This window comes from Carcharhinus amblyrhynchos, chromosome 11 (assembly GCF_965287045.1).
Source record: "Carcharhinus amblyrhynchos chromosome 11, sCarAmb.v2.hapA, whole genome shotgun sequence".
Taxonomy (NCBI): domain Eukaryota; kingdom Metazoa; phylum Chordata; class Chondrichthyes; order Carcharhiniformes; family Carcharhinidae; genus Carcharhinus; species Carcharhinus amblyrhynchos.
This window is the reverse complement of record NC_137334.1, coordinates 68438722-68459876: the sequence shown is the minus strand read 5'-3', so window position 1 is coordinate 68459876 and position 21155 is coordinate 68438722. Positions and strand designations below refer to the sequence as shown.

Genomic DNA, 21155 nt, shown 5'->3' with positions numbered 1-21155 from the left:
GGCCATGCTAAATTCTCCCTCAGTATACCCAAGCAGGTACCGGAGTGTGGCGACTAGGGGACTTTCACGGTAACTTCATTGCAGTGTTAATATAAGCTGACTTGTGACATTAATAAATAAACTTGAAAAACTAAACTAAATGCCTAATTACCTCTTGAAATCTCTTAACACCTGCCAAAAGTCTAAATTTCCATTCCACCTCAGATCTTGAAATATTTTGCAATATTGACACCATTGTCTAAATTCAAGGTGTTTCTGCTTTGCAAAACTTTCTTTAGAAAATGTACAAGAATGAAAGAATGATTAGCAAACACATTGCTTGTGAGTACAAACTATTAATATAGTATGTTTTTAAAACTTTAATATCATTTTTGAAAGCCATAAAGTTGCAGGTCAAACGTACCTCGGACAAGGTGGTAATCCTTCCCCTCCGATATTACAAGTTTCTTTTTCCTTGAGATTAGGACAATCTTTGCCTCCACCTATAGCTACACGCTTTATAAATCGAACCCTGCTTCTGTAGCCTGGAGAATAGTCAGATGATTGACAGGTTTTGGTGCATGGACTCCATCCAGACCATTCAGAAAATTCACAGTCACTGGGCATAACGCATGACTGAAAGATCGCAGGGGTGTCACCATGAATACACAGGCTAGAAACAAGAAACAGAGTGTAGGTCAGTATTAGAAAACATCTAAATGACTGCAAGTATATTCATGAAGCAGCAATCCTTAATAAACAAATGAAAAGCTGCTTATAATTGTGTATGTATCAGATCATTGTGCACACTATTCTGGAAGGCTTAATGAGCCCTACTAATACAACGAGCCCTATTTTACCATTTTGATTCTAAGTGCTGGACAGACTTGAAACTGGGAGTGTTTCTGATTCAACTTATAGACACATTCTGAGGCACCACCATATGCACTCTGCCTGCAAAGATATCAGCAAGTCTGATATTTGCTGCAAAAGCCTCTGGACAGGGCTTAACACACCCAAAACCCTGCAGCTCCAATCGGCACCTCCAACTGCGCATGCACAGAGAAAGAAGGTAGAATGCTGCTCCCCCGCCACATCCCTCCCGTGTCCATATTGCCTCCCCCGGCTCCCACAGACTTTGCTCCACCCCCACAACGTTACTGCCCCCTTTATCCTCCCAATCCCCATCACCCAGAACAATCGCAGGCCCCTCACCCCCTTCCCCCCCCCGCCCCTCACTGATCTCAGGCAGAGTGGCAGCGAACCCCCCCTTCCACCCCCACTGTTTTCAGGCAGAATGGCAGTAAAATCCCCTTCCTCCCCACTGATCTCCGATAGAGTGGCAGTGGACCCCCTTGCATCCCGACTTTTCTCAGGCAGAGTGGCAGCTGACCTCCCCTTCACCCCCACTGATCTCAGTCAGAGTGGCAGTGGCAGCGGACCCCTCTTTCCCTCCACTGATCTCAGCAGATCCCCTTCCCCCCGCAACGATCTCAGACAAAGTGGCAACGGACCCAACTTCCCTGCTCCGTGCCCCTACCCCCGCCCCCCCAATGATCTCAGACAGAGAGCCATCGGATGCTTGGCAATTATCGCCTCACTAACTGGAGTGCCTGAATTGGACTTCTATGGAACATGTCTGTTTTGCATGTATTCCGGATGGGCGAACATAGTGGTAAAGGGGGAAGTGCCGGTAAGGTTGGACATGCAGTACATTAAGTTAATTGATACATCAGACGCATTTAAATGGCCACCACACCCGTTTTGGGCATGGTCCCAATCGTGGCCATTTTTGGACCATGATAAAGTGGGAACCGGCATAGAGACAGGCACAGATCATGTTACTCGCCACACGCCTGACTTTACCAAGTTTCCGCGCCCAAAAATAGATGCAACACGATGGTAGAATTGGCCCCAACATTTCCATTTCAGTCATCCCACTTTTTAATTGGAAACTTTGATTGATCTTTTTTGAATAAAGTGTTGCTGATGTGCGAATGGAAAAAGTTGAACCTGATGGTTGGCAAATACACGAAAAAGAATATTGAAGATCTCACTGTAAAACAAATGCTGGCTACACTCAGGAACTACACCAACTATTGTAGAGATTTTACCAAAAGTCAGTTAACTCCACAATCATTAACTCCATGTTCCTGTCATTTCATTAACATACATTTAGAAGTTGCAGAACTACAGCAGTGTTACATTAATAACCTTAATAGCCTAAAAGAATTGTGGCAATGAATTACATAATTGTACGAAGAAAAACAATGGACCACTACCTCCACAATTTTAGTGTGCCACTGATAGGAGAAAACATAGAAACATAGAAGATAGGAGCCGGAGGAGGCCATTCAGTCCTTCGAGCCTGCCCCACCATTCATTACGATCACGACTGATCATCCAACTCAGTAGCTTAATCCTGCTTTCTCTCCATAACCTTTGATCCCATTCACCCCAAGTGATATATCCAGCTGCCTCTTGAATACATTCAATGTTTTAGCATCAACTACTTTCTGTGATAATGAATTCCACAGGTTCACCACTCTTTGGGTGAAGAAATGTCTTCTCAACTCTGTTCTAAATGGTCTACCCCGAATCCTCAGACTGTGATCCCTGGTTCTGGACTCCCCCAACATCGGGAGCATCTGTCCTGCATCTACCCGGTTTAGTTATGTTAGAGTTTTATAAGTCTCTATAAAAACGTGGCAAGAAGAAAGAATAATACCCATTGTCAGGGCGGCACGGTAGCACAGTGGTTAGCACTGCTGCTTCACAGCTCCAAGGACCTGGCTTCGATTCCCGGCTCGGGTCACTGTCTGTGTGGAGTTTGCACATTCTCCTCGTGTCTGCATGGGTTTCCTCCAGGTGCTCTGGTTTCCTCCCACAGTCCAAAGATGTGCGGGTTAGGTTGATTGGCCATGCTAAAATTGCCCCTTAGTGCCCTGGGATGTGTAAGTTAGAGGGATTAGCAGGTAAATGTGTAGGGATATGGGGATAGGGCCTGGGTGGGATTGTGGTCAGTGCAGACTCGATGGGCCTGTTTCTGCACTGTAGGGTTCTATATTCTATGACATGCTTTAAAATATACAAACTACTGAATATAACTGCTAATTATTGCTGAGTAGCAGTTTGAAACTTGAAATCCTAATTCACAAACCAAAGTACAATAAAAATGGCAGCATAAGTGATGTGTTGCAGTTGTGGCATATGGGTGCTGGTGGACATCGCTGTGATTCACAGCAACCAGATCTGCAGTAAGTGTCCGCAACTGGAGGAATTTCAATTCAGAGTTGATGAGCTGGAGTCCAAGCTTCAGACAATGATGCATTAGGGAGGAATATTTTGTTCTGTGTTGCAGGAGGCAGACACACCCTATAGATTAGGTAAATCAGATATAAGCTGTGGTCAGGAGACAGAGGATATGACTGTGACTGAGGCAAGTATGGGGATCCAGTAAGTAGCAAAGAACATAAGAACATAAGAAATAGGAGCAGGAGTAGGCCATCCAGCCCTTCGAGCCTGCCCCGCCATTCAATAAGATCATGGCTGATCTGTCGCTGCTCAGTTCCACTTTCCCGCCCTCTCCCCATAACCCTTAATCCCCTCTCCTATCAAAAACCCATCAACCCGCGTCTTAAAATATTTAGCGAGGCAGTAAGGAGGAATAACAACAACACCTGCGCTTAAGTTGCAAGATTCTTGCAACTTGTGTGGATGAGAGCAGGGACTGCAGGGAGGATAAGCAAGCTGACCAAAGCACAATGGTTGGGGATCATTCTAATGGGCTTAATAAAAAAGAAATATAGTAATAGTAAGGGACAGTATAGTTGGAGGAATACATATTGTTCTCTGCAATCAAGAGCATGAGTCACAAAGGCTATGTTGCCTGCACAGTGCTAAGATTAAGGACATCTCCTCAGTGCTGAAGAGAAATTGGAGTGGAAGAAGATCGATCCAGATGTTGTGATCCACATGGGCATCAACAGAGGTAGAACTAAGGAAACTGTATTGCTAACATAGTAAGAACAGCAAGGGAATAAATAAAAAAATCAGAGTCACAAAGGTAAAAATCTTTGGATTAGTCCCTTAGCAATGAGCAAATGAGCACAGGGTGAATAAGATCAGAGAGTTGAGAGATTATTGTGGGACAAATGTGTTTCAATTCATGGGGAACAGGCACCTGTACAAGAGGAAGAGAAAGCTGTACCATTGGGACAGTCTTAACTTGAACCATAAGATCGTGGTGAATCAAATAACTAGGCTGTGGAGAGGACTTTAAACTAAATGAAGGCAAGGTTCACGTGAGCAGAGATTTAGAAAGTTAATGAGAAATGACAGGGTAAAATTTCAGAGCAGCGATATGGCTAACGACAACCAGAATGTGACAGGAAGGAACAAAGCGGACAAACATTAACAGTGTACCAGGAAACAGGGCCAGGGTAGAGAGAAATGGTTAAAATATCAGAGTTAAAGGCTCTTTATCTGAATGGATTCATAACATAGGGGAATATGGGCTAAATGCAGGCAACTTGAATTAGCTTAGGGGTTTAAAAAAAAGGTAGCATGGACAAGTTGGGCCAAAGGGCCTGTTTCGATGCTGTAAACCTCTATGACTTTATGACTCTATATCACAATGAACTGATAACACAAATTGAAATAACCAGGCTCTTTTAGAAATGCTGTTACAAGCTGCAGGCATTGCTGGCAAGGCCATCATTTATTGCCCATCCATAATTGCCCTGAAATAGCTTGCTAGAAGGAGTTAAGGGTCAACCACATTGTTGGTTGCCCAGATCCAATAGAGGTGGCAAATATTCCTTCTCTGCAATCAATGATAATTTCAGGACATCATTACTGAGACTAGCTTTTGACTTAGATTTGTTTTCATTCTCAACTTTTATTAATTAACTGAACTCCATTATTTCAAATTTCACCAGCTGTCATGCTGGGTTTCAAATCTGTGTCCCCAGAGTATTAGCATGGACCTCCAGATGACTAGTCCAGTTACATTACCATTACGCCATTATCCCCCCATAAATACAATGACCAAAGATGTGGTGGCAAATTGACCAAGGCTTGGAAGGATATCTGACATTATGGAAGGATACAAAGAAAGCAAAAGGAGTGGGTAGATCTGCTGATAAAATATTAGATTAGTAAATTAGTAGAAATAATAGGCTTGGCAGATCAAGATGTGCAATCAGTTAAGGTGGAAATAATAAAGGGAAGAATTCTCTGATGGAAGTATTTTGTAGACCCCCTAACAGTAGCTAACTAAAGGGTTGAATATACATCGAGAAATAATGGAGGTTTGTAAGAAAGGAACTACAATAATCCTATGAAACGTTAACCTTCATATAGATTAGAAGAATCAAATTGACAAAGGTAGCCTTGAAGATCACTTCATAGAGTATTTTCAGGGCAGTCTCACAGAAAAATATATTCTGAAACCAACCAGAGGGCAGGTTATTTTAGACCTAGTAACAAAATGAGATTAATTAATGATCTTATAGTAAAGGATCCTTTCAGCATGAAAGACCATAACAGAATTTCACATTCAGTTTGTAGGTGAGAAATCTGGGCCTGAAACAGGTGTCTTAAACTTAAATAAAGGTAATTACAAAGATATGAAGATGCACTTGATTACACTTAACTGGGAAAACAAGTTTAAAAATAGAATGGTAGAAAACCAGCAAATATTTAAAGATCTTTCATACCTCTCAAAGATTTATTTCTTTGAGGAAAAAAGACTCTACAAGAGGGATGGACTATCCATGGCTAACTTAGGAAGTTAAGGATGATTTCAGATTGAAAGAAAAGGTGCACAATGTTGTGAAGATTGGGCATGGACCAGAATTAGGAACATTTTGAAAACAAGCAAAAAATGCATGGAGAGAAATTAGATTAAGTGAGTAAACTAGCAAGTGTAAAACTAAACACTAAGAGCACTTTTGAGCATATAAAAGGAAAAGAATACCTAAAGTTAATGTGTGTCCCTTAGAGAATGAGGCAGGGGAATTAATATTGGAAAACATGGAAATGGCAGAGACTTTGAGCAAGTATTTTAGATCTGGTTTCACAATAGAAGACTCAAAAAATATATCAAGAGTAGTAGAAAATCAAAGAAAAAAGGTAGGGAGGGATTTAAAACAATTATGATAATTAGAGAAAAAGCATAAGGAAAACTAATTGGATGAAAGGCTGACAAATCCCCTGAAACTGATGGTCAACATCCTTGTGTCTCAAAAGAAGTGGCTGCAGGAATATTTAAATCCAATGCGACCATTCTTTCACAATTTGGATTCCAAAGAAGAGTCATATTAGACTCATATTAACACTGTTTCTCTCTCCACAGATGTTGTCAGAGCTGTTGAGGTTTTCCAGCATTTTCTGTTTTTATTGAGTAGATGCAGTGTACTTGGATTTCCAAAAGCCATTTGATAAGGTGCATATAAAAGTTATGATGTAAAATGACATAAAATGTTAGGGGTAATATTACATGGAGAGAGAATTAGGTAACACAGGAGTCATGACAACAAATTGTAATGAATGGGGTATCACAGGTATCAGTATTGGGACTTCAACAACTTGCAATCTATATCCATGGTTTCAATGGGGAACCAAGTGTACTGCAGTCAACTTTGCAGATGATACAAAATTAACTAGAAAAGAATGTTGTGAGAAGGACAGATAGAGTAGACAACTGGGCAAAAAAATTATCAGATGGAGTATCATGTTGAAAAATGTGATGCTGTCCATTTTGGTAGGAAAAATAAGAAAGCAGAATATTATTTAAATGTATAGACACTGCAGAATGCTGTGGTGTAGTGCGATCTGGGTATCCTATGACATGAATCACAAAAGATCAGCATGCAGGTAATGCGGGCGGCACAGTGGTTGGCACTGCTGCCTCACAGCTCCAGGGACACGGGTTCAATTCCCAGCTTAGGTCACAGTGGAATAAATTCAAGGCTGTATTGGACAGATTTTTGATCGACAAGGGAGTCAAATGTTATGGACAGTGGATGGGTGGCAGGCAGGAAAGTGGAGTTAAGACTATAATCAGATCGATCATGACCTTACTGAATAGTGAATAGCAAGCTCAAGTGGCCAAAGGATTTACTCCTTATGATCTTAAGGTCTATTTCTTTTCTGATGAGAGGTCATTAATCTGAAGTGTTAACTATCTTCCTGTCCACTGATGCTGATGAGTAACTCCAGCACTTTTTGTTTATTTATGCTTTTGTTGGTGACTGCAGACGTCAGCCAGGGTGATATACATAAGAAGTTAAATGTAGCTCATTAGATAACACTCCCACTTTTAAATCAGAAGATTAAAGTTCAGCCTCTCTTCCAGGGACATCAATACAAAATCTACGTTAACACTTCAGTGCAGCATTGACAGAGTGCTGCATTGTCAGAAGTGCTTTCTTTTGGATAAGATGTTAAACCCAGCTCCCATGGTACTATTGATAAACAGCCGAAATGTCAATTTCCCTTGGTATCCCCAGTCAATATAGGTCCCAAAATCAAAAGTCCTTCCTTAGCTGTTAGGTTCTTTAGAACGTCCTGAGGTTATGACAGGTAATATATAAATGCAAGCCTTTTTCTCTTTATGATCACCTTGGACGAGGCATAGCCAGTCAGACACAAATCATCTGTTTAATCTCAATTAATGGCCACAACTGACCAGTAAAAATGAAATAAAAGTGCTGTGGACCCAATGTAGCAGACAGTCCAAATAAAGTATAAATCATTTCAAGGGCTAATAGACTGTTGCTCCTCAATGAAGGACCATGCCTTTTCATTCTCAACAGGTTATGTGGCCATCCACTCTCCCATGATGTCAAAATGTCATTGACAGCTGTAATGTTTGCAAAAGTATTTGGCATGTGACTGATAGAGTCGTCAATTTAGCACAATATAGAATGGCCTTAATTAGTTCCATGTTGGACAGTATTGGCGGTAGGGCTGATACTAACAACACGTTTCTGAATCATTTGTGGGGTTTTTCTGAACTATTTTGGAGCTATTGCTGAAGAATATCAACAACACAAGGGCAGGAGCAGGTTTTCCAGATGCTGCAGAGGTAGCTCAGCAAAACTGTAAGCTTCCATTCTCTCCTTTGAGGAGCAGTTAATTAACTCCTGAAATAGCTTATAATTATTCGCAATCACTGCCACACTCAGCATGGGTATGTAGTGTCCCACCATCCTGGAATTACAGGGTATACAAATATTCTTATAACCAGTTCCAGGCCTTCATGACTTATATTTTTCTAATCTTTTGGGATCAGTCAGAACTCCCAGGATTAATGTTCAAAGATTGCGGTCTCCTGAGCTTGGAAAATATTTCAGGAAAATTAGCAAAGACACAGGAGGCAAATATGATAAACGATGCATTGATAAGCATCTTGGCTTCCAGCTGAATTAAATTATCTAAAACAATCACATTTAAATAGGTTTATTGCAAATGATATTTCATGGGAGAGAGATTTAGATCGCATCCATGCTTCTTGCTACTGAGGGTATCTTTGCTGCTGACTTTCTATACTTCAAGATATCTTCACACTTCATTTAAGGGGTGTCCATTCACACAAATGAAATTAACCAGATCATTTGGATGCTATTTTACCACCATGCAAATATATCCATTCTAGAATGTAAACTAATTAGCTTTCATTGTTTTGTGCAACAGATGGTGGCACAGTAGTTAGCCTCACAGCACCAGGGACGTAGGTTCAATTCCAGCCATGGTTGACTGTGTGGAATTTGTAATTCTCCCTGCGTCTGTGTGGGTTTCTTCTGGGTGCTCCAGTTTCCTCCCACGGTCCAAACATGTGCAGGTTAGGTGGATTGGCCATGCTAAATTGCCCGGTAATGTCCCAAGATGTGTAGAATAGTGAGGTAAATATGCGGGGGGTTACAGGGATAGGCCCTAGGTGAGGTGTTCTGAAGAAAGTCGGTGCAGCTGTGATGGGCTGAATGGTCTCCTTCTATAATACATCTGGAACAGATGTGCATGCCGAGAGAATTAGCGCTTAAGCGGGGATGTGTATTTTCTGTGATAAATGCTCAGTTTAACAGCATTTTAGTGGATCATAAAAATGTCATATAGCATTTCTCCACTTCTTGTGCAGACATTTCAATTATGTTGCTACTGATATGTGAAATTTTTCAAAGCCAATTACATTTGTATGAGAGAATGGCCAGGTAATGGCAACCCTGCAAAGAGAATCAATGGCAATCTGGGGAACAACAGTGCCAGCATTCAGAAGGGTTATGTAACTACAGAGGGTACCAATAGATTCTGAAAAGACAATAATATTCTTGGAGAGAATAACTGCAACAGGCTTACAGAGGGCAGGTTACAAGAGCACGGTAATGATATTCCAAGTAAAGGGAATATACTGAGTGCTGCTGCTGCCTGACTAAATTAGGATTAGCTTCCAATTTCAGTGCAAATATGTACGTAAAGAATTTTGCACAACATATAAAATGTTAAAACACTAATGGTAAACTGAATAGCTTCGCTCAGTTGGGCTACAGTGCCACAATGAACAGATGTTTTTAAAAATTGCTGCAATAGTCACTGAAATTAAGAGTTGAAATTCTAAACAATAGTTTTCTTGAGAAAAGAAAAATACTGTGGTTGCTGGAAGCTGAAACAAGAAAATGCTGGAAAATCTCAGCCCATCTGACAGCATCTTTGTAGAGAGAGAATAGATGTGGAGATGCCGGCTGGGGTAAACACAGAAAGCAGTCTCACAACACCAGGTTAAAGTCCAACAGGTTTATTTGTAGCACACACCACTAGCTTTCGGAACTGGCAGTTCCTTCGTCAAGTAGGTGGGAGTTCTGGACGTCCAGTTCGAAAGCTAGTGGTGTTTGCTACAAATAAACCTGTTGGACTTTAACTTGGTGTTGAGAGACTTCTTACTGAGAGAGAATAGAGCCAATGTTTCGAATCTGGATGACCTTTCATCAGAGCTGGCTTCGGACGAAATGCAATTCAGCTTTGATGAGGAGACAGCCATCCAGACCTGAAAAGTTGCCTCTCTTCTCTCCCCACAGATGCTGTCAGACCTGCTGAGATTTTCCAGCATTTCTGTTATGGAATGGTTTTCTTGAACTTATTGCAATATAAAGGGTTAACCAGGATGGATGTGGTCATCTCAGCTCAGATATGTTTCTTGCCTGTTTTATTGCTCTGGCCTTGGCTTCCATGGGATGTAATCTTTGTGCACCTCCATGATACCCCAGATAGGCTACCTCAGTGGCTTGAAAAGTACATTTCTTCTTCTTGAGGTGAACTCCAGCCTCTTGAAATCTCCTCCTCTAAGTTAGCTAGTGCTTGGCTTCTGTTCATGCAGTTACCAAAACATCATCATGGCAGTCAAAGCAATAGGCTTTCCTTTGTTCTCTTGGAAATAGCACATGCTGACTACACACTGAAGGGCAGGCACGCATACTGGAACAAATCTTTGTATGTGTTTATTATATAATTTCAGGAAGTGTTGTCTAATTCAAGTTGCTGGCATGTGTGACTCATATCCATTGTTGTATAAGATTAACTTCCCACTATCTTTGCATATAGATCCCCAATCTTCAGAATTGGATATTTATTTGACTTGGAACCAGACTAACTGTTAATTTGTAGTCTCCACAGATATGGACAGTCTTGTCAGGCTTTATCATGGGGACTATTGATGCTGCCTACTCTGCAAATTGAATTAACTGGATGAAATCCAGTTCTTCCAAACTTTTCAATTCCATGTCCACTTTTCTGACAAGGCATATAAAAAAGCCATGGGTTGTCTCTGAATCTACATCGATCGTCATCTGGAGACTCTTTATTTTACCTTACTTGTCACAAAAGATGTTCTCATCGTTCTTTGTTAATTCAGACAGTCCCCCTTCCATAATTGGAATATTGCCATCGAGTTTAACTTGATTACCTTGAACCAATCATGGCCAAAACACTTGGCACTAGTCCTGACGCTATTATTACTGGGAACTGAGTGGACTGCTGCCAATAGCTCCATATTGATGTCTTCTCCTGTGTAAGTTGATAGTTTGGCTGCAGTACCTCTCAAAATCAACGGTTGGACTCCTTTTAAATATTAAAATGTATGTTCTTTCATCACCATGGCAGAAGATCCCGCATCAATTTCCATCTTCAAGGATCTGCCATTTGCCAAAAGCATCCCACAGTGATGGAGACTCCCTTGCCCACTTTCGCATTGAACAATGAGTGAATAGTTAAATCCTTAGCACTGGGCTCTTCCATATCATGCACCTTTGATGTATTACTAACTCTGTTACTGGGCCGACTAGACTTATTTTTATATCGGGCCTTGAATGACTTTTCCTGTGGTAGAAAAAGCTTTCAGCCTCTTTATAGAAAGAGGCTTCAGGTGAGTGATTATTTCTGCACCAGTCACACTCTTCTTTAATCCCAGGCAATTGATTTGCTCTTTTAAATGTTCCCACTCTGAGGATGCATTTACTTCTCATTTTAAAATTATTTTCATTTTTGGGACTGCTGCTGGATTGTAGCTTCCTGCCCTAATTGGTGAAGTGTGCCATTTTGCTACATCTGAAGCTCCATTGCACCCTTCTCAGCACTATCCATCACCAGCATCACCTTAAGCGCCTTCTTAAAATTTATATTTGCCTCTGCTAATAGTTTCTGTTGACTGGCCTCATTATTAACCCCGCAGACTAAACAGTCCCACAGCATATCGTTGAGTGCCACACTGCTCTAAGATTTGTCCTAACTTGGTAACATAAGGTTCCTCAGTTTCTCTCTTGTTTGAGTTAAACTTGAATTGCTGCAATATTACCGATAGCTTTGTGTGACAGCGTGTTTTCATCAGTTCAACTATCTTAGTGAATGACTTGGAGTTGGACATGCTTGGGGATGTGAGGCTGCAAATTAAGTTGTAGGCCTGGGTCTCGCACGTTCTCAGAAAGATTGCCTTTTCTTCACCCCTCCTCCTCTATTTCATTGGCCTGAAAAATGTAAACCAGACATGGTGTACATTCCGCCATAGAGTCCGAATAAGGGTATATCTGCAAACACTCTTCTCATTCTCAACTTGAACTGGACTTCAATGTGACGAACAGAACTAGAGGGCACAGCCTCAAAATAAGCCGGGGGTGGGGGGGGATGCAGCGGGTGCAGTTTAGAACGGAGTTGAGGAAGAACTTCTTCACGCAAAGGGTGGTGAATCTCTGGAATTCTTTGCCCACTGAAGTGGTGGAGGCTACCTTGCTAAATATATTTAAGCCACGGGTAGATAGGTTTCTGATAGACAGGGGAATTAAGGGTTATGGGGAGAAAGCGGGAAAGTGGAACTGACCCACTTCAGATCAGCCATGATCTTATTGAATGGCAGGGCAGGTCGAAGGGCTAGATGGCCTACTCCTGCTCCTATTTCTTATGTTCTTATGTTTTATACTCATGATTTTGGGAGCATTTTTTTTTTCTTTTATCCTTATCGCTAATGTGATAATTCCAGTTCACCTGTTAGGTAAATAACAACTGCAATATTACTATAATACAGAAGCTTGCAACCACTTGGCTGCCAGTCAGCTCCCAAGAAGGTTCTGGAACAGAAACCTGTTCCCCTCATCAGAGTGATCCCCTACCCTGCTCCCCAATTTGTTCCCCAAGTCACGTAATCTTCACTCTGCACATTGATCCTTAAAGAGACAAACACCACAACAGTCACATAAACAGTTGAAGAGATAGTTCCATATTGTTGTTAAAAAGAAGTTAGTGTACTTCGGGGAGGTGTAGTATAAAGGAATAGATAAGCTAATCTATGAGGCACATGATGATTTAGAACTGGCATCATGTAGTTTTGTGCCAGGAACTGTAGCAGCAGACGGGGAGCCCAGAGGGGCAATGTACAATCCCCGTAATTCACTGGGTGGGATTTTCTGTTCAGCCCGCCATATGTTTCATATCAGTGGAGGCAGCCTGTCATTGACTGGCAGTAAGCTATTCTATTCCCACCATTGTCAATGGGGTTTTCCATTGAATGTACCCCTTGCCAGTGGGAAACCCGGAGCAGGGGTGTGCCATCAGCAGGACGGGAAGATCCCAGCAGCTAGAAGACTCCAGCCACTATTTTGAAAAGTTTTTTGAGTTTTTTGAAAAGGTGACCAAAGAGGTGGATAAGGGTAAGGCAGTTGACGTGGTGTATATGGATTTTAGTAAAGCGTTTGATAAGGTTTCCCATGGTAGGCTATTGCAGAAAATGCAGATGCATGGGATTGAGGATGATTTAACAGCTTGGATCAGGAATTGGCTAGCTGATAGAAGACAGAGGGTGGTGGTTGATGGGAAATATTCAACCTGGAGTTCAGTTACAAGTGGTGTACCTCAAGGATCTGTTTTGGGGCCATTGCTGTTTGTCATTTTTATAAATGACCTAGATGAGGGTGTAGAAGGATGGGTTAGTAAATTTGCTGACGACACCAAAGTCGGAGGAGTTGTAGACAGCGAGGATGGATGTTACAGTTTGCAGAGGGACATAGATAAGCTGCAGAGCTGGGCCGCAAGGTGGCAAATGGAGTTTAATGTGGAAAAGTGTGAGGTGATTCACTTTGGTAAGAATAACAGGAGTACAGAATATAGGGCTAATGGAATAACTCTTAGTAGTGTTGACGAGCAGAGAGATCTCGGTGTACATGTGCATAGCTCCCTGAAAGTTGGCACCCCGATTGATAAGGTTGTTAAGGCGGCGTACGGTGTGTTAGCTTTTATTTGTAGAGGGACTGAATTTCAGAGCCGTGAGGTCATGTTGCAACTGTACAAAACTCTGGTGCGGCTGCACTTGGATTATTACGTACTGTTCTGGTCGCCGCATTATAAGAAAAATGTGGAGGCATTGGAAAGGGTGCAGAGGAGGTTTACCAGGATGTTGCCTGGTATGGTGGGAAGGTCTTATGAGGAGAGGCTGAGGGACTTGAGGTTATTTTCATTAGAGAGAAGAAAGTTACAAGGTGACCTAATTGAGGCATACAGGATGATCAGAGGGTTAGATAGGGTGAACAGTGACAGCCTTTTTCCTCAGATGGTGATGGCTAACACGAGGGGACATAGCTTTAAATTAAGGGGTGGTAGTTATAGGACGGATGTCAGAGGTAGGTTCTTTACTGAGAGGGTAGTAAGGGCGTGGAATGCCCTGCCTGCAGCAGTTGTGGACTCGCCAACTTTAAGGGCATTCAAATGGTCAGTGGATAGGCATATGGATAACTTGAGAATAGTTTAGTTTAGAGGGTCATTAGATTGGTTCCACTGGTCGGCGCAACATCGAGGGCTGAAGGGCCTGTACCGCTCTGTAATGTTCTATGTACATACTGTAAATAGTGCAAATAGCTTTTGTGTTTTTTTTCTTGCTAGAATCCTGGATCAGCACATTCTACAACACTTCTTATTCAATAGTAAGTGTTATTCTTTTTCATAATGTCCGCTCCAACTTACATATTTACACAGTTCTGAGCACACTGTCACTCAACAAACAAGAATTAACTTATAATTGACTTGAGGCTGTTCCACAGAAGAATATCTCCAATTGAGTTATTTACAGCAATTAGACCTTGTAACTTTCAGGATCATTGCTTTAGTTTTGCAGCAGAATTTTACATAGTATAATGCTCTTGTCATAGTACGCTCCGATTTAGCCTAAGCAATGACATGGGAGATACAGAATATTTATTCTAGGTGTCAAGTTTGTAGGGCTTGAGAGAGAACTTGTTAATTCAATCACAAATATGTGGCTGAAGTAATTAGCGACAAAATGATTTAATTGTGTTAAATTTTCCAAGAAATTAAATTATGTGATATTCTTGCATTAAACAAGTAGCTATGCAAGTTGTTTTTTATTCATTCTTTCACAGGATGAGGGCATTGCTGGCTACGCCAGCATTTATTACCCATTTCTAATTGCCCTTGGAAAGGTAATGGTGAGTCCCCTTCTTGAACTGCTATCATCCTTGTGGCGTAGATACAACCACAATGCTGAGAGAGTGAGTTCCAAAATTTTAACCCAATCACAGTGAGGGAACAGTGATGGATTTCCAAGTCAGAATGGTGTGTGGCTTGGAGGGAACTTGCAAGTCATGATGTTCCCATCCAAATGCTGTTATTAACTTTCCAGTTGGTAGAGGTCACAGATTTTGAAGGTACTGTTGAAGGGGCCTTGATGAGTTTTTGCAGTACATCTTGTAGATGGTACACTGCTACTACTATGGCCAGAATTTTACTGCTCGGAATTGGGTTGGGTGAGGCTCGCAGAACTGAAATCTTCATTGGCCTCAGGCAGGATTTTACAATCTCACCTGAGCCAGGTTGTAAAATCCCACCTTCTCTGTCAGTGTAGGAGGGCATGAATGTTGAAGCTGGAGTGCCAATCAAATGGGTTGTCTTATACTGGATGGTGTAGATCTTTTTGGATGTTTTTGGAGCTGTATTCGTCCAGAGAAGGGGAGAGTATTTCATCACACTTCTGTCTTGTAGAATGTGGATGGGCTTTAAGGAGCCAGAAGGAGAGTTACTCACAACAAAATTTCCCCACCCCTGACCTATTCTTGTAGTCAAGGCATTTACCTGGTCCAGATAGTTTCTGAGCAATTGTAACCCCAAGGATATTGACAGTAGGGTATACAGAGCATTGACTCTCAAGGAGAAATTGTTAAGATTCTCATTTGTTGGAGATGGTCATTGTCTGACACTAGCTTGTGGCCCAGAACATAACACTGAGGAACTCCTGCAGCAATGTCCTGGAATTAAGATGACTGATCTTCATCAACCACAACCATCTTTCTTTGCGCTAGGTATGACTCTTTGGCAGCATGCTGAGTCAAATGCTGCCCTGATACCAAGGCATCAATTTCACATCAGTCCTTTTGTCCATGTTTGGACCACGGCTATAGTGAGGTCAGAACCCAAACTGAGCACTTTGATGACACCTTCTATCATTTTGTTGATGGGGTGGTAATGGGTTGTGTTCAATCTGTCCTTCTTTTTGTAAACAGGGCAAACCTAGGCAATTTCCCACATTGCTGGGTAGGTACCAGTGTTGTAGTTGTACTAGAACATCTTGGCTAGGTACATTCAAGTTTGGAGCACAAGTCTTCAGTATGTTTGCCAGACTGTTGTCAGCACTCATAACCTTTGCAGCATTTAGTGCCTTTAGTCATTTCTTCATATCACATGGGGTGAATTGAACTGGCAGAAGTTATTAAACCAAGCATCTCAGTGTATGAACACCACAAGAGTGTTAGTGTGGATTGGATTTTGCTGGGAAATATTGAAGTCCCAACACAGAAGCAAAAGCAGGGAGCAATCCCCCCATAGCTGGTGGTGGGACCCAATGCCAGTGATAGCCAGTTAAGAAAATGTGCTCTGGACACTGTTCAATTAAGGACAATGGCCCTCACAATTAGAAAGCCAGAGACTCAGCAACTCAGTAGCATCACATCTAGCAGTGGCCATAGATGAGACTGCAATTCCAGAGAAAGAATTCTTCAATAGTGTGACACCCTCGAAGATGGGTGAGCTCGGATGAGGGGCTAGGCAGGCAGGGAGATTGGAGGTGAGGGTGGGAAGACAGAGGGCATTGGCCATTAAATATCAGCAATGTATTGCTGTGAGGTTGAGTACTGTTGTGGAAACATAGAAGCTAGAAGCAGGAGTAGGCCATCCAGCCCTTCGAACCTGCTCATTTTAATCATGGCTGATCATCCAATTCAATATTCTGATCCCCCTTTCCTTCCATATCCCTTGATCCCTTTAGTCCGAAGAGTTATATCTAATTTCTTCTTGAAATCAGACAAGGTTTTGATCTGAACTACTTTCTGTGCTAGTGAATTCAACACATTCACCACCCTCTGGGTGAAGAAATTTCTCCTCACCTCAATTCTAAAAGATTTACCCCTTATCCTCAAACTATGACCCCTAGCTCTGGACACTCCACCATCAGGAATATTCTATCTGAATCAACCCTGCCTAACCCTGTTAGAATTTTATAAGTTTCTATGAGATCCCCTTTCAATATTCTAAACAAAAAGAATATAATCCTAACCAATTTAGTCTCTCCTCATATGAGGGATTTGTCATTCCAGGAATCAGCCTGGAAAAACCTTCACTGTACTCCTTCTATAGCAAGGACATTCTTCCTTAGATAAGGACACCAAAACTTCAAACAAAACCTGCTGGCCTCACTAATGCCCTGTACAATTGCAGCAAAACATCTCCATCCAAATGCTTAAATCCTCTCATGATGAAAGCCAACATGCTACTTGCCTTCTTTACTGCCTGCTGCACCTACGCGCTTACTGTCATCATGGGTTCTTCTCCATGGGCCACAGAATGCCCATAAAGAAGGGTCACCCATGACCCCACCACCCACAGCCCCTGCCTCATTAACAACCCATCAACTGGAAGGCATTGGGAAGGCACCAAGGTTCACCCAAATGTTTCCAAACACAGTTATGGGGTCTCCCGAGGCATGCAAAATGCTACAGAGATGGGACGTGGTACTTTATTGTCTTCTTCAGTGACTCAACTGGCATCCAGGTTGGCACCTAAGCTGCCAAATTTCCCACCATTGGCAATACTGTATGTCAGTGGGAAGGCATTGTGCTCCATTCCTGACATCTTCCCTACCATTTTGCCAGTCCTCCCACCAGCTAGCCCATTCCCAAGGAAACCTGATGATCCAGCACTGCATTCCCTGTGCACAAATAGAAAATTCAGCACATCTTTTAAAACAAATTATAATATCTTTCCATGCTTCTGCTTTTGATTTTCAAAATAATGAAACGTTTCCTCTCTACTTTTATGATTGCTTTTGTAAAACCCCATTAAAGTCCACTTAGTTTTTCAACTTTTACCCTTGTGCGGAGCTGTAAAATTCCATATATTTGGCACATTAAGAACATAAGAACATAAGAAATAGGAGCAGGAGTAGGCCATCTAGCCCTTCGAGCCTGCCCCGCCATTCAATAAGATCATGGCTGATCTGTTGTAGCTCAGTTCCACTTTCCCGCCCTCTCCCCATAACCCTTAATCCCCTCTCTTATCAAGAACCCATCAACCCGCTTCTTAAAAATATTTAGCGAGGCAGCCTCCACCACTTCAACGGGCAGAGAATTCCAGAGATTCACCACCCTTTGAGTGAAGAAGTTCCTCCTCAACTCCGTTCTAAACCGCCTCCCCTTTATCTTGAGGCTGTGCCCCCTAGTCCTACTGTCTTTTTTGAGCGGGAAGAGTCTCTCTACCTCTATCCTATCCATCCCATTCATCATCTTATACGTCTCAATGAGATCTCCCCTCATTCTTCTAAACTTTCTGGATGGATATAATCCACTGTACACCACTTTTACTAATGTTTGTGAAGAGAAAAATACACAAAACAATGACATTACCTTAGCATGGCATTCTTTCCATCACTTCTCGTACAATGGACATGTCTTGTTTGATATCCGATCTCTACATCCCAGGGCTTGGAGTGCTGGTGGACTGGATGTTTCACGTGATTCTTTTCTGATGATTGCAAACTAAAGTTCAGCACTGCTTTGCCATTTTGCCAGGTTTGTCTTTGGTGCGGCAGTCTGCATTCACTCCAGGGACCCACTTTTAAACTGTACTGAAAATCATCCTCCCCAACCAAACAGGAGACCTGGATATCACAGCCCCTGGTGTCCGTGAGAGATGGGCAGGTCTTACCCCCATACAAGGGTGGTGACAATACTGAACGAATACGATGTTGTAATCCTTTTCCACATCCCTTGCTGCAGGTTGACCAGGCTGAGAACTCCGACACGACACAGTCCTGTGGGCAGGGGATGAGGCAGGCCTGGTCCGAGGCAGGCTTAGGTGTAAAGAATTCACAAATCTCATCTAGCACCAGCGATCTGTTGGATTTTCGTACGCAGTGTACTCTCCTGTGCTGCAGTCCCTGCTGTGCAGTGACACAATTGGAGGTCCTTGGTTTGACTTTCTTTGAAGTAACGCGAAGGGCACAATCTCCCCATCTAGAGAACTCCCATTCAAAAAGTTCCTGGTGCCAGTCACACACCTTGAAACAGTCCCTCTGAATTTCTGGTCTCTCCTCATACTTACAGTGGGAATGATGTGTCGTCCAGCCTTCAACGTGAACACACCACACCGTTCTACTCTGCACTCCATTTGGACCACAGTCTTCTCCAATACATCGACCCCACTGACCTAAAACAGAAAACAAGTTGAGTAATTCTTCATCTTAAAAGAAAGCACACATTCAGTATGAACAGAAAAGGTAGGCATAAGTGTGGTAATGTATAGCAAGCATAATTCGCCCGCGTGCAAGCTGCATTCAGATGTCATGAATATTAAAATAGCCAAGTAGATTATAGACCAAGGACAGCCTGGAACAAACATTAAGAGCTGAGGTTTGTTAGCATTTGGAAAAAGAACACTTGACTGCCGGTCTTGAAAGGGCTGGAAAGATAAACACGTTCTAAATGATATTTTTACATTGCTTAAATCATTGAAATATAGAAATCACGTTAGTAAAATGACTATTATTCCTTCTCCTCGTTCACAGGGACACACAATTCTCAGATGTAAAGTTGAAGAAAAGATGAAGATGTTAGAGCTCCAGACTGTTCCCATCACCAAAAGGACTCAAACCTGCGATATCCGACACACAATCTGGACATTGAGGGAATGGAAGCCCTTTCTATTAATGTACATACCCAACGCCCCTGCTGGCACCTTTCTAGCTACCTGAGTGCAGTCAATGGCCCACTGGACATGGCGGAATCCTGCAATTGCAGTGAAGTTTCTGGCTCACTCAGCCTGGCTGGGCTCACCAGTCTGGTAGCAAATGAAGGTACTGACTTTCCAGAATAGAAAGTCAGTGACCAGCTGGATGTAACTGCGGCCAGCTGATTGGGAGACAAGACATAGATCTCCTGCTGATTCCTGGAAAGGACTGAAGACATCAAAACTCAGAGCAATTGTAATCTTGAGAGCCATTGGGCACCTTCACAGGTGATCGCTGAACCAACTATCTCAACCATTAGAAACCACTAGTCTCCCTGGAGCAATGTAGGCTTTTTCAGCACTAAACCTCAGGTATGGCCAGCTAGCATGAACACTACCAGTAAACTCTGCCTGCTGGATAAAGGTGCCTTCCCCAGACCCTTCTGCCTTGCACTTCCTGCTGTCCCTGCAGCCTTTCTGCTGGCGCCTCTCGTTCCACAAGTCCCAATTTGGGATGCTGCCTGTGGGCAACTGGCCTCTCCCTGCCTTTGAAGAGGTGTGTCCAGCAAAGTACACAGTCTCCACTTTTGTGCTGATGGTTTCACAGGTTTCTGCATTGAAGGGGCTTATTGGCAGAAAGCCTCTGTAAATGCTAAGAAATCTGAGAATTCTCCAGGACAACAAAAAAAACTGCTTGAAACTCTCTGTGAACCAGCTCCAAACTGCTCAGGGTCAAACACGTAATTTCTCAGGTCTGTAACTGTTCTGCGGGCCTTTTATCCTGTCCTGGATACAGGATGCATTGAAAACATGAAGGCCGCCTAGGCAAGTGCTCTGTGAGTGAATGAAGAAATGCTTGGACCACATAAAACCAGAGTCAACTGCCCTTTGAAATACTTTAACTGTCAGTGGTTGTGCTTTTGACCTCCACATGTGCCTGCTGACTGAAATATCGGTGATAACATTGTGACACCCTCCTGATATCTTCACGCCCTTTTTTTGTGATGGATTATGTCTACCGCATGCCTGAACAGCGTGTGCAAAATTCTGGCCAATGAGTTGCAGAAAATATGAAAGTTGCAGAATGATGACTGATGAAATTTAGTGCAAATACACGTTCCAGGCTGGAAAATAGGTAACATCCTCACTCCAATAATATCCAAAGATGATGCTGTAAAAGAGTCAGGAGTCTCAATCATAAATAAATGCAACCAATGCACAGCATCAATCAATAAATACTCAGGGCTACAAAAGCAAAGTACAAGAGGGGATCATTGTCATATATTAAAGGGTATATTTGCTTTAAGAGCTGATTACATGATTCAGTGGTGATATCATTAGGGTCTTGCCACAGGCTGATGCTTTACTTTCAGTTTGTACTCCGTGCAGCGCAGAGAGCGTCTCTTTCA

General features: G+C 42.4%; 1 protein-coding gene across 1 annotated transcript in view; it reads right to left on the bottom strand.

Annotated features, from left to right (window-relative positions):
* Positions 1-21155, bottom strand: part of thsd7ba (thrombospondin, type I, domain containing 7Ba) — a 769281-nt gene that overhangs the window by 504092 nt on the left and 244034 nt on the right. Inside the window, exons 3-4 of the mRNA XM_080198282.1 lie at positions 18426-19227; positions 404-652 (exon numbers count right to left, since the gene is read on the bottom strand). Of these exons, the coding sequence (XP_080054408.1) occupies positions 404-652; positions 18426-19227 (1051 nt within the window). The remainder of the gene's footprint in view (positions 1-403; positions 653-18425; positions 19228-21155) is intronic.